Below are 12,621 nucleotides of genomic sequence, written 5' to 3'. Positions count from 1 at the left end.
ACGTTAGAGCCAAATAAACCTTTTCATCATTATGCGTTCTAATGGAACTTTATTAGGATTAAGTCTTCTTTCCCAGCTCATATCAAACACCTAAAAGACCAACAAGTCACACAGATGTACTTTGCAGAGTACTGCCCTCCTCCTCCAGATTGTTAGACTGCTTTTCGTCAACTGGTAAGAAAAGTTTCCCCAATTAAAAAAAATGAAACACACCCTGCATTTAAAAGACGAATGATAACAGATATTTCCCTTGGCAAGCATTAAAGCACACTCATTTCACAAGATTTGTTAATATTATCAAATCAACTTGGATCAAAATTATGCTGTTTTCTTGAACTGAAAACAAAGACTGGTGACATTTCAAGAGAAATTTAAGGAAAATATAAGTACTTGATGATTCAGTTCAGAATCCTGATATGGTTATCCGCAGCCCTCTGTATCATTATATAGGCAGAGACTGGCTTAGGGGGCTTAGGAATGCCTCAGAATTTAGTGCTGTGCAGCCAAAATTAACACACCCTCTTCCAAAAGGGCGCCTATACACAGGAATATAAATGTTGATGGTACATACAGCAAGCAGCCACTGCTTGCACGGAAGAAAAACACAAACATATGAGAAGCTAAAAATAACGGTAAGGATGCTATTTGTTGACAAACCCCTCTAATGCACCAGTTCAGGCTGGTTCTCTACAAAAGGAAGCACTCCGCTAACGTAGTACGCAATCCCGAGGGACAGCAAGGCGATCACAACGAGGAGGAGCAGCACCCGCCAGAAGCCGAGGTCCTCCACAAACTCCTGCCATGTTGTTCGGAAGCTGGACAGGACCCCTTCGCCTTGCTGCAGGTTCGGGTTGAGAAGCGAGTGGCTTTCCATCGCACTAGAAAAGGACCAAGATCAAGTTAATTCCATGCCATGGTATTCTCCATAATTATGTATGGGTGTGAAAGTTGGACAATGAAGAAAGCTGACAGGAGGAAAGTTGATTCTGTTGAAATGTGGTGTTGGAGGAGAGTTTTACAGATACCGTGGACAGCCAAAAAGACAAATCAGTGGGTTCTAGATCAAAGCAAGCCCTAGAAGCTAAAATGACTAAACTGAGGCTATCGAACTTTGGTCGCATTATGAGAAGACAAGAGTCACTGGAAAAGACAATAACGCTGGGAAAAGTTGAAAGCAGCAGGAAAAGAGGAAGGCCCAACATTAGATGGATTGAGTCTGTAAAGGAAGACTGCACAGACTACATCGCCTGCAGTCTTCAAGACCTGAGCAAGGCTGTTAATATTAGGACATTTTGGAGGATATTAATTCATAGGTTTGATTAATTCATAGGCACTTGACACATACAGAAAAGGAACACAGGGTGATAATGATAAATCAAATATACCCCCCCCCAAAAAAAATCACACTAGTCCTGATGTGCTCCAATAATGCTGCTACAAACAGGGAGGGGGGGAAGCGACACAATAGCCAGGGTTGTGTATGGATATGGAAATACCTGGGGTTGAATCCAGTCAGCTTTTCAGATGGTGAAAAAGAAATGAGGAGTCTCCTATGATGGACAAAAGAATGTTATGTTGGGGTTCACCGAACCTGCATGGACAAAAGTTATGTAGGTTCAGGAAGCTATGGCAGGGAGAGGAATAAAGCAGGGCTGAGTGAAAAAGCGGGTGGACCCCCGGTTCCCATCCCAAAGCCAGAGATTTCCATACTCTGCGGAAATCAGACCGACTGCGCTGCAACGGTGTCCCAGTGGCGTTCTCTGTGACAAAACATCACATCATTTCAGTTTATTGTTGTGCCGGAATGTCCTGACCGCCATTGAAACATTTCTTTCACAGAAAAGGCAAGCCCTAAAGGTACTCGAGCAACACACTCCAGCACCAGATTGACCACAGCTGCCCAGAAAACTGCAGCTGCATGGCTGAGAACACACACACACATCCACTTGTCCTCTTCCTTTGACGGGCCTGCTGCAGAGAACACCAGCATGGAGACGGTAAACACAATTGCTGTGGGAAGAGGCTCTCAGCCCTAAAGCACGGCAGGTGGCCTTGGAGAGAAATCCCCCACCTCTTAGCTAATCTACTCCACAGGCTTCTTTGGAGGGGGGGAAATAAAGCCATGCTGAAAAGTCAAACAGAACGTTGTTGTCTTTTTTTCAAATGCTAGTCTGTCAGCGCAGGTGTCTTAGTACAGGAGTGCGTGAGCATAATGTTCCTGAGGAGTTCTAGCCCTTTTGCTCTTCCTCACAGTTCAGCGACTGAGGGGAGCCATGCAGTCTGCAAACAGGCGTGCCAGAGAAATTATGGTCTAGGCCAGTCGATCCCAAACTTAACCCCAGCACCTCCTATCCTATCTCATCCTATCAACAGGATTATTCAAAATAGGGGTTTGCATGACTCACTAAAGAAGATAATAACAATAACATTTCAAAACAGTAACAATTAATTGTACATCTATTCAAAATCAAATTAAAAATGTTTTAGTTGAAATTTATTCAACAAAACTGATGAACTTGATCCAGTGGTACCAGCTCTTCAAAGTCTGGGGAAAAAATCTGATAGTTTCCACCAAATTTGCCAGCATGGTGCCATAGCTGCCCTCTTGCCTCTTAGTGCCCCCCTAGGTAATCCCACTGCCCCCCAGGGGGTGGTACTGCCCACTTTGGGAACCACTGGTCTAGGCCTTTCTGTGCACATCTTGTGCTGTCTGGTGAGCTACAGGCTGCTTGAGGCCAGCCTGTGCCACAGCATACCTTTGGAAAAGTTGTGGGGGGGGGGGCTGGGGGGGAAAGAGCTGTGGCTCAGACTTCTTTTCACACAGAAGGCTGAGTTCAATTCCTGACATCTCTTGTTAAAGGATATCTGGTAACAGGCTCTGGGAATGACGTTGCTCTATCTCAGACCCCAAAAAACTGCTTCCAGTCAGAACAGACTGTATGGGGCTAGATCAACAAACAACCCAACTCGCTATAAAGCAGCCTCGTATATTCAGGGGCAAAAAAAAAATAAAAAATGGTTAACTTCCAGTAAACTGGTTTTGTGAGAATCTCGCACAAGTCAAATCTGATCTGTAATTCCATCACACGCACCGCATGAGCCGCAAGAGGAAAAGGACCACTCCGAAAGGGCAGTTAAGGGGGAGCGGAGAAAGGAACACATTGGCTGCCACATGAAGATACTTGGGGCGGGGGACAATACTTGCGCCACTTTTATGCCACAGTCATGTGAATTAGGGTATCTGACACAACCCTACTTGGCATGTGTTGGTCAGAACACTGGAAGGTGGGTGCACATTTCTGTCTCTCTGAGCGACTGAGTGGAACAAGGAAGATATTTTTCCTCCTGTCTGTCTCCCTCTTTTTAAAAAGAAAATTCCGGGAAGCATCCTGGAATATTAGCAAGGGCTCTAAGTCTGCATCTGGTGGCTATTGTTCAGCATGCAGCACAGAATGAAACTGCCAGAACAAGACGAATAGCATTCTTTTTGTTTTGAAACCATCTCCTACTTAGCAAAGCTTCCTGGCTTGCTATTACTAAGGGATTCGTTCATGTCGCCCCCAAATACAGCTATGGAGCCTTTGGACGTATCTGCTGGTGCACAAGAGGCATTTCCACCGATTAAGGATTGCCCAGTTAATCTATAACCCTCACAGAGGTTAAAGAAAGGTACAGTGGAAAAGGTCACCTGGTGACTGTAAACAAACTAGGCCTGTTTTGTTGAAACCAGAACCCCCCGCCCCCCGCAGAAACCACCTGTAACATTTTCCATTACTTTACAACCAAATTAAGCTCTCTGTACTGAAATGGTAGCAAGTGCCTGAATGCCAGCTATTTTGGTAGAACTTGGAAGAGATACAAATCCCAGATGTTATTCTTTCTGCTGCTAAGAAAAACAGCCTGCATTTTTGTGAAACGTTGCTACCAACACAGTGGCCGGCTGCTAGCTATGGTCTTGGATGTCCAAGCGAAACTCTTGTCCTTGACTCTGTTGCAGTGTATTTCTTGTAAGAAATACACTGCAACAGAGTCAAGGACAAGAGTTGCTGGAAATCCAAGCTAGCAGCTCTGCACCCCGGCTGTTAACTTGAGAAAGGAGGCAGGTTTGTCTGTTTCTTCAGAAACTCGGTCTGGCAAAGTGAGTAGCAATTAATTTGACGGGACAAACAGAAGCAAATGTTTGCAGGGACAAGAGTGTTAGGCAAGAAACTGGGCCCCTAATGGCCATGTTCTGCATCTATCGCACACAGCCCACTCAGCCACAAAGCAAACAAAATGTAAATGGGTGCTAAATACCTAGACTGTTGTCATACAGAGTTCTGCTGCAAAAGACAATGCTTTAAACCATTTTACAAGAGACATGGGGGGTGCTGTTTATGTAGCTGCCAAGTCACAAAGTGAATGAGGGAAAAGGATGCTGCAGGTGAAGCTTTTAAAAAAATACTGAAAAGAAAATCCTCTACTTGTTGAATTATTTGAATGACTCATGAACCACAAACGAAGCCATCAGGATACTTATAAACAGAAAGCAAGAGCTTGCATTTCTCCAAGTCTGGGTAAAGAACATCATGATTTTAAATGTACTCAACTCTATTAGTAATTGGAGAGTCACAAAAAAGATTAAGGAAAGCCTAAAGAACTACATTTTTGTTCCAGCGTTTAGACCTATGGTGCAAGTGGAAGAACACGCTGAAGAGAATCCGCTCTGTGTTCCCATCCAACATTAGGTTCAAAATAATGACCTGATTATTTGTTTTCTAGCTGCTGCTCTGCGGCCACACACTAGCTTTGCACATGCACGAAATCGTCAAGGTGGGTGTGTTTTGCACATTCCCTGCAGCAGCTACGGAGTAGTTATCCATGCCTACTTCTCTGCTGCAAGGGAACGCTTTCGGCTTTACAACGATGGCACAAATGAGTGAAGATACCTTCTTCAGAACCAGACAACTGGGCCACCTAGTCCCGTATTGTCTGCCCCAGCCGGCAGCCGCCTCCCATGGTGTTATAATGTATTACTGTTGACACAAACATGCCTCTTTTCCAAACCTTCCCGTGTTCACTGTGACACCTATGATGGATAGCCAGAAAACTGCACCTGCCACAAAGCACCATCTGGCTCTCAGAAAGATGCAATTCTGGAGCTGTTCGTAACGGCCTGGTGTTCATGAAAAAGATATACCTGCATTTGGACTGTTTCGTCAGACTGTAAGTGAAGGCTTGTGAGACTGAATGCTGCTCCATAGAAAAAGAGGTCCCTGTATATAGAAAATTAGCAAGGGAAATGCTAGGCTAGGACCCTTCTCCCCAAGGCCTTGTTTTCTATATGCAGGGAATTGTTTCTTTGCAGGGGAGCTGCATCCAACCATGTGAACCCCCACCAGCAGTCTAGGGTTGCCAACCTCCAGGGACTAGCTGGAGATCTCCTCCTATTACCACTGATCTCCAGCCGATAGAGATCAGTTCCCCTGGAGAGAATAGCCACTTTGGCCATTGGACTCTATGGCATTGAAGTCCCTCCCCTCCCCAAACCCCGCCCTCCTCAGGTTCCACCCCAAAAACCTCCTGCTGGTGGCGTAAAGGGACCTGGCAACCCTACAGCAGCCTGAAAAGTTACAGCCCGGAGACCAATCTACTGCCTCTGTAGACAGCTAGGCCTATGCAATTGTGGCTAACTACCCAAATCCATTGGCCACAATCTAGTTTTCCATCTAAAAATCACCTTAAGGACGAAAGCCCAAGCACACCTAGTGAGTACAGAAACTTCCTGCTTTATGAGAAGCCCTTTCTCCAATACGCCGAACAAACTCCAGACACGACAATTCACTCGGGTATGCTAAACCAGTCGCCGGTATCAACAGGCAGACACGCTCATTTGGCAATACCTCTCACTTTCAGCCGTCTGCATGGTTTCCAGCTTTGAGTGCGTTCCTCGGTTGAATCCTTTCACCTCCTGCTCCTCCAAGGACTCCAGCAATCGGATCACATCCTTATTGACGCCTCTTCGCTTTGCCAGGACCAGCGGAGTCGCACCTTGGTGATTGCTACGTTAGGACCCAAAGAGAGTTAAACATGAGCTTCCACAAGTGTTTAGGCTTGAAGTGAGGACAGATGTGGGGTGGGGGGAAGAAGCCAGCACACAGGCCAGTTTTCCGTGGGTTGATCAGGAGAACTGTGAGCTCTGCTTTCGGAACAGATCTCTCCCATCTCCCCCTTCCTGTTGTACCTCTCTTAGGAACAAGGGAGGAGGCACAGAAAGTTGGTCTGGAAGTTCTGCAGAAGACACACACCCTGTCTCTTCGGAGGGCTCATTTGAACCCCACCCTACAGATTTTACTGGAAGCACCTAGCCTAAAAGGGCTTTAAATCAGTGACTGTTCAAGTTTATAAAGTTATGCATGGGGAGAGGGAGAGACCAATTTTTCTGCCTCGCCCATAATACCAGAACTCACAGGCACCCAATGAAGTTGATGGGCAACTAATTCAGGGTGGACAACAATAAGTATTTATTCAACAAGTAATTAGATTCTGGAATCTGTTGTCCACGCCTGAAAAGGCGGCCATGATCACAGATTGTTTTAAAAAGGGGTTAGATTAATGAGGGAGAGATCCATTAATGGCTACTATTCATGGTGGCCAAACAGGACCTCCGTATTTACAGAGGCAGTAAGCATCCAAATACCTGTGCTGGAAGGCAACATCAGGGGAAGGCCTGGGGCTCTATGCTTGATTTGTTGGCTCTCCCAGGCAGTTGGTTGGCCACTGTATGAACCAGAATGCTGGACTAGATGGACCGCCGTGAACTGATCCAGCAGGATGTTCTTATGATTACCTTAACAGCATGTTACTGGAACATCTGAGGCTGCAGGATAGTCTCTTGAAGTGAGACCCTCTGGCTCAACAACTGTTAGGGTCACTTCCTGTGTTAGCAGAGGGTTGTAACAGCTGAATTCCACTTTCCATGTTGTTCAACCTAATTGTGCAGAAACCCTCAGCAGGAACAAGACCCGGCAGCCACCGGTACTGTGCAACACCAGCAAAGAGAGCCTCCAAATTATTTAGCTGAGTCATATGGAAAGCAATAATAGAAGAAAAAAGAGGGGAATAAAACCCAACCTAGAAAACAATTTGGGGAGGTCTCAGAATGGGCAATGCAGGATTTAAGTCTCTCCTCTCAAGTATGGTAGATTTACTGCATAACAGGCATGCATGGAAATATGTTGAGGGATGCTTCTATTTTGTTTTCCCTTTTATCGAAATAAAGTCTGCTATTTGATACTGGCAAGAGCACTGAAGACTGGGACTAAGCAACAACAGTAATGAGCATTATTAAGAAAGATAGTTTGTCGTGACTGTAAGTTGCAAGAACATTCATTTATTTTGTGTATTTGATCATATTAGTGCTTCATCCTTTTAGTCATGAACCACAGACCAACTCTTTTCTTTTCTTTTTTAAGAAGAAAAAAAAAACTCAGCGAAGGCACCACTCATTTTAAGGCTTATTGCAAGCTTTAAAAGGTTAGGATATTTGAGCAGATAGTTCAAACAAGAAGCCATTCCCGGATGATTGTTAATTGTGTTTGTCAAACAGTATTTATTCAGCACACTAAGTGCTTTTGTCTGGGCCCTGGCATATGACAGATGCTACAAGCCTGGAAGAATGAATATACAATATTTCAGAGAAATGTTGAGTCACGAGGTCTGGGGGCAGGTGGGCCAATCATCAGAAAACAGCATTTTAATCCACAGAAATGGAAAAAGAACTGGCAGCATTTTTCCCCTTTATATGGGAACGACTAAGATCCAGCCACATCATACAATACTTGTTAAGAGAGGTCACTCATCCTGAGCAGTTTCCTTCCTTCACACTCCAATCGCTTGGTGCTTTCATTTTGCAACCTTTGGTGTCAGAGCTGGAAGTCCAGGGACACCATGGCAGTGACCACTAGGAACAGGCATTGCTAGGGTAGAAACTGAGCACATGACCTACAAGTTGTATGCAATTATTCATTGAGTAATTAAACTGTGGGATTTACTGCCACTGGAGGTAGTTATGGCCACAAACGTTGAGGGCTTTAAAAGGGGTTAGATTCATGGAAAAGAGATCCATCAATGGCTACTAGCCATGGTGACTCATAGAATTATAGAGTTGGAAGGGACCATCAGGGTCATCTAGTCCAATCTCCTGCACAATGCAGGAAATTCACAACTACCTCCCCCCTCCACACCCCCAGTGACCCCTACTCCATGCCCAGAAGATAGCCAAGATGCCCTCCCTCTCATCATCTGCTTAAGGTCATAGAATCAGTGTTGCTGACAGATGGCCATCTAGCCTCTTCTTAAAAACCTCCAGGGAAGGAGAGCTCACCACTTCCTGAGGAAGCCTGTTACACTGAGGAACCGCTCTAACTGTTAGAAAATTATTCCTAATGTCTAGACTGAAACTCTTTTGATTTAATTTCAACCCGTTGGTTCTGGTCCGACCTTCGGGGGCAACAGAAAACAACTCGGGACCCTCCTCAATATGACAGCTCTTCATGTACTCAGTGGAACCACCCACACTGAGGAAGCAAACCTCTGAATACCAGTGCAGGGAGGCAACATCAGGGGAAGGCGTCAGCCTTTATACCTTGTTTGTTTGGCCCGCCAGGACAGCTGGTTGGCCACTGCGTGAGACAGCATGCTGGACCAGATGGACCACTGGTCTAATCCAGCAGGCTCTATATGGTGCTGCTCTAGGTTACACTGATGGTGTGGAAAAGCCGTTGAGGCTGTTTTCAGCTTCTTCAGTGTGGTAAAGATGATATGTAGATAAAGTATCAAAGACAGCAACTCCAGAAGACTTCTGTGCTGCTTATCAGCTAGCTAGGCAGGAGGCCAGAATGTCAATTCATTTCTACTGTCGCCTGATTTTTAAATGCTGCTGCAGAATAAATGGGAACATCTCAAAGAACTCACAAGCAGCCTTCTGCAGCTGTTCTCATTTTTTTTTTGACTGCAGTCGTACCATCAGGCAATAAATTACCATTCAAACTGAAAAAGCAATAAACTAAAAACCATGATAGCAGCAGACTTACCAAATGTCTATTTTGAGTCCATTGGAGACGAGGAACTGAATGGTATCCACATGCCCACAGAGGTGAAGGGCCGTGTTACCCTGGTAATCGGTAGCCAGAAGGTCAGCGCCAAATTTGTGCAGCAACTGACAGATGTCGACGTTGCCTCTAGCTGCGGCCAGGTGGAGACCCGTCCGGCCCCGACTGTCACGGATATTTGGGTCAAAGCCGCTCTCTAGCAGCCTCTTTGAATAGTTGAAATCTCCGTCAATGCAAGCTTGTAGCAGAGGCACATTTGTCTGTGAGGAATCGTTGACGAAAATGTAGGACATGGCTCCTTGTTAGCTGGAAGAAGTACCGAGCCTGTGGTGGACAATGAAAGGAAAACAAATGGTGAACTGAAATCAGTTAAGGCAACGCCAACACCGGGAGCCAGCACATTTCTGAATAATTGGGAGGGGCTGTGGCTCAGTGGTAGATCATCTGCTTGGCATGCAGAAGGTCCCATGTTCAATCCCCAGTATCTCCAGTTAAAGGGACTAGGCAGGTAGGTGATGTGAAAGACCCCTGCCGGAGACCCCGGAGAGCTGCTGCCGGTCTGAGTAGACAATACTGACTTTGATGGACAAGAGTCTGATTCAGTAGAAGGCAGCTTCATGTGTTCAACTTCAAGAATAAACACATTTCTGAATAAGAATAAACACATGAAACAAAGATCCAAATTGGATGGTACCATGTTTGATGCTCCACATTATTTTCTCAGGTTGCTTTCACAGGGATGTGAAAAAAACGTACCCCTGCTGTAATAGCAGCCGCAAGCCACACAGAAGAGGGCGGGTATGGTGGCCACACGCCCGCCCCTACGCTAAAGCACTTATGTGACGAGAATCATGCCCTGTAGACCCCCGCAGCTGAGCCATGCTGCAAAGATACACTGCAGCTCTGCTAAGAAAAGAAGCCCATTAAAGGGCTTAATCAGGGACAAACCAGAGCTGCACTTCACTGCCGCTCCCGCACTGGCTGTGGAACATGGGCACGAAGTCCCCATGGGCATTCCCGCCCACCTCTCCTCCTTTGAGCCAGATCAAAGGGGAATTTCCTCTGGTCTGGCTCAAAGGCGAAAGTCCGGGAGGTTCACAAGTTGCGCTCACAATAAGCACAATGTTGTGGGGAAGCTCCCATTAAATTTGGAAGCATGCTGCTCTCCGTTCAGGGAAAACACCCTGTGGGGAAGCAGCCTACTTCTTTTCTAAGCAGGAGGCACTTCTTTTGTCCCTGTTCTGTTAGTGCAAGGATCTGTAGCGCTCCTCATTTTGATGGCTGATTCAGGGCATTACTATGAATGTCAGACTGCTGAGAAATGCTTCCTAAGAACCCTCCCCCTCGGGGCTTCACTTCAGCCGACGCAAAGATTGCAGTTAAACAAGGAAGAGAGGAAAGATATTTTTCTTCAGCTACCAAAGAAGGAAACATATGCTCTAGGCTGCCTCAAGGTAACAGATACAGGTATGCAAATCAGATGTTCTTATGCACGCTATAAATAAAGCTGCCCTTAATGGGATTTCCTTTCTCTTCTTATTTACATTTAAATTTCAGCAAGCAAGTAGAGGCAACTCTTCACTGCTGAAAATATAATCTTTTCTGCACACAACAGCCCTGAAAGGCCTGCTATAAATTTTTGGGATCCACTTCTCTGCTGTATATTTTTTCATATGTACAAAATAAATATCAGCTTTCCTATTAATTTTTCTGTGAAAAAGAAGAGTTGGTTTTTATATGCTGACTTTCTCTATCACTTACTCCAACTGGCTCACAATCACCTTCCCCTGCCCACAACAGACACCCTGTGCGGTAGGTGGGGCTGAGAGAGCTGTGACTAGCCCAAGGTCACCCAGCTGGCTTCATGTGCAAGAGTGGGGAAACCAACCCGGTTCACCAGATTAGCGTCTGCCACTTATGTGGAAGAGCGGGGAATCAAACCCGGTTCTCCAGATTAGAGTCCACCACTCCTAACCACTATACCACACTGGCTCTCAGACGAAACAGGAACAGAATCTGCAAATAACGACAAGCGTGGTATGCCCATCACTTGCTTTGAGTGCCAAGCCACTGACGCATTATGCATACATGAACATATGGCACACACACTGGGAGAGAGGGAGAGCTTGCTTGTAAGCGGCAAGAGCACAGCCATTCTTGCTCACCTGGAGGCGTTTATTATTCACCACAGGTAATCAGGCCAATGGCTGATTATGTAGGCAGCCACACTGTGATATCCATCCAATCACCATCAAGCTCTGGTAACCATTTCCATATAGTGCCCCATTGATCCTTCTTGTCAACTATGGAGGCATAACTGATGGATTGTGGCTTTTCCACAAAGGCCACTACCAGTGAATGTCAACAAAATCTTTCTCCCCTGCTCCTTTACTGAAATTCATTACTAGGGAATCAGTGTCCTGCTTGCCCCAGATCTAATCACTTGCCTCCAAGGCAAGAAGCCTTTTGGTAAATACAAACATGAAAGAAAATACCTTAAAGGCGAAGAACATATGGCAAGGATGAGATAATGCTAAAAACTGCAGGCACAGTATTAGTCCACAAAGAGCACACTAAAAATGCCATAAAATCAGATTCAGGTCGGAGCTGCTCTTCAGGTTGCGTTACAATGGTATCCTAAGTTTTTTTTAAAAAATGGATTTTATTGTATTTTAATTGACAATTTATATTTGTCAATGGGACCTTTGATACTGTGTTGAGAGAAAGCCAGCATGAAAAAATTTCTTAAGCTGCCTTATACTGAAGCAGACCATTGGTCCATCAGTTTCAGAATCGTCTACTCAGAGGCTTTCCAGGGTCTCAGGCTGAGGTCTTTCACATCACCTACAACCCCATCCTTTAAACTGGAGGTGGCAGGGATTTGAACCTGGGACCTTCTGGTGTAAAGCAGAGGGGTCGCCATATGTCGGCTGCGACTTGATGGCACTTTACACCCACAGCTCAACGGGGAAGTGACAAGAGATCCTTTGCATGAACTGTGCTTCATTTCATGGTTTTTGGCATCCAAGCTGCCATTTAAAGGCCATCCCCATTGATGGCACCCCCTCCCCAACTGCAAATTTAACCAGGAACAAGATAAACTTAAAGACCTCACCTGTGGGTTTATTATTCCTTTTAAAGTTTTAAATGGCTGCAATCTTGCAAACTGTTCTGCTGCTTCACAGACCCACTGTATCAGTGGGATTTATGCAGGCTAGTATACAGTTAGACTATCTATATTGTATGCCTGATCTCAGCAGAGAGCTATAAGATTTGAAGACATTCTAAGTGTGCTATTTAACATCCCAAGTCATGTACTAACTGAAGCAGCTCAAAGCAAATGGAGGTTTTTCCTAGATCACCAGCACCCTCTAGAGTACTACAGCTTCCAGGCAGTCTTAAAGTTCTGGCAGATGGAAGAGAGAAGAACTCAGAGCAGTGAAACACATGGGGAAGTCTACTATGGTAGCTTCTCCAGGGGAAAAGGCATTTTATAAGCTACTGATAGAAATGACCATGACACTTCGGC

At 45.4% G+C, this 12,621-nt stretch overlaps 1 protein-coding gene across 1 annotated transcript; it reads right to left on the bottom strand.

Annotated features, from left to right (window-relative positions):
* Window positions 1-602: 602 nt before the first annotated feature.
* On the bottom strand, window positions 603-9,412 carry ANKRD46 (ankyrin repeat domain 46). The gene is made up of 3 exons (XM_056854251.1): window positions 9,075-9,412; window positions 5,883-6,041; window positions 603-878 (listed from the first exon to the last, which is right to left on the bottom strand). Exons 1-3 carry the CDS (start codon window positions 9,383-9,385, stop codon window positions 662-664), a joined length of 687 nt encoding a protein of 228 aa, XP_056710229.1. The 5' UTR covers window positions 9,386-9,412; the 3' UTR covers window positions 603-661.
* Window positions 9,413-12,621: the final 3,209 nt, after the last annotated feature.

This window comes from Euleptes europaea, chromosome 8 (genome assembly GCF_029931775.1).
Source record: "Euleptes europaea isolate rEulEur1 chromosome 8, rEulEur1.hap1, whole genome shotgun sequence".
In the NCBI taxonomy this organism is placed as follows: domain Eukaryota; kingdom Metazoa; phylum Chordata; class Lepidosauria; order Squamata; family Sphaerodactylidae; genus Euleptes; species Euleptes europaea.
Note: the sequence above shows the minus strand (reverse complement) of the source record. Positions and strands in the feature narration are given on the sequence as shown.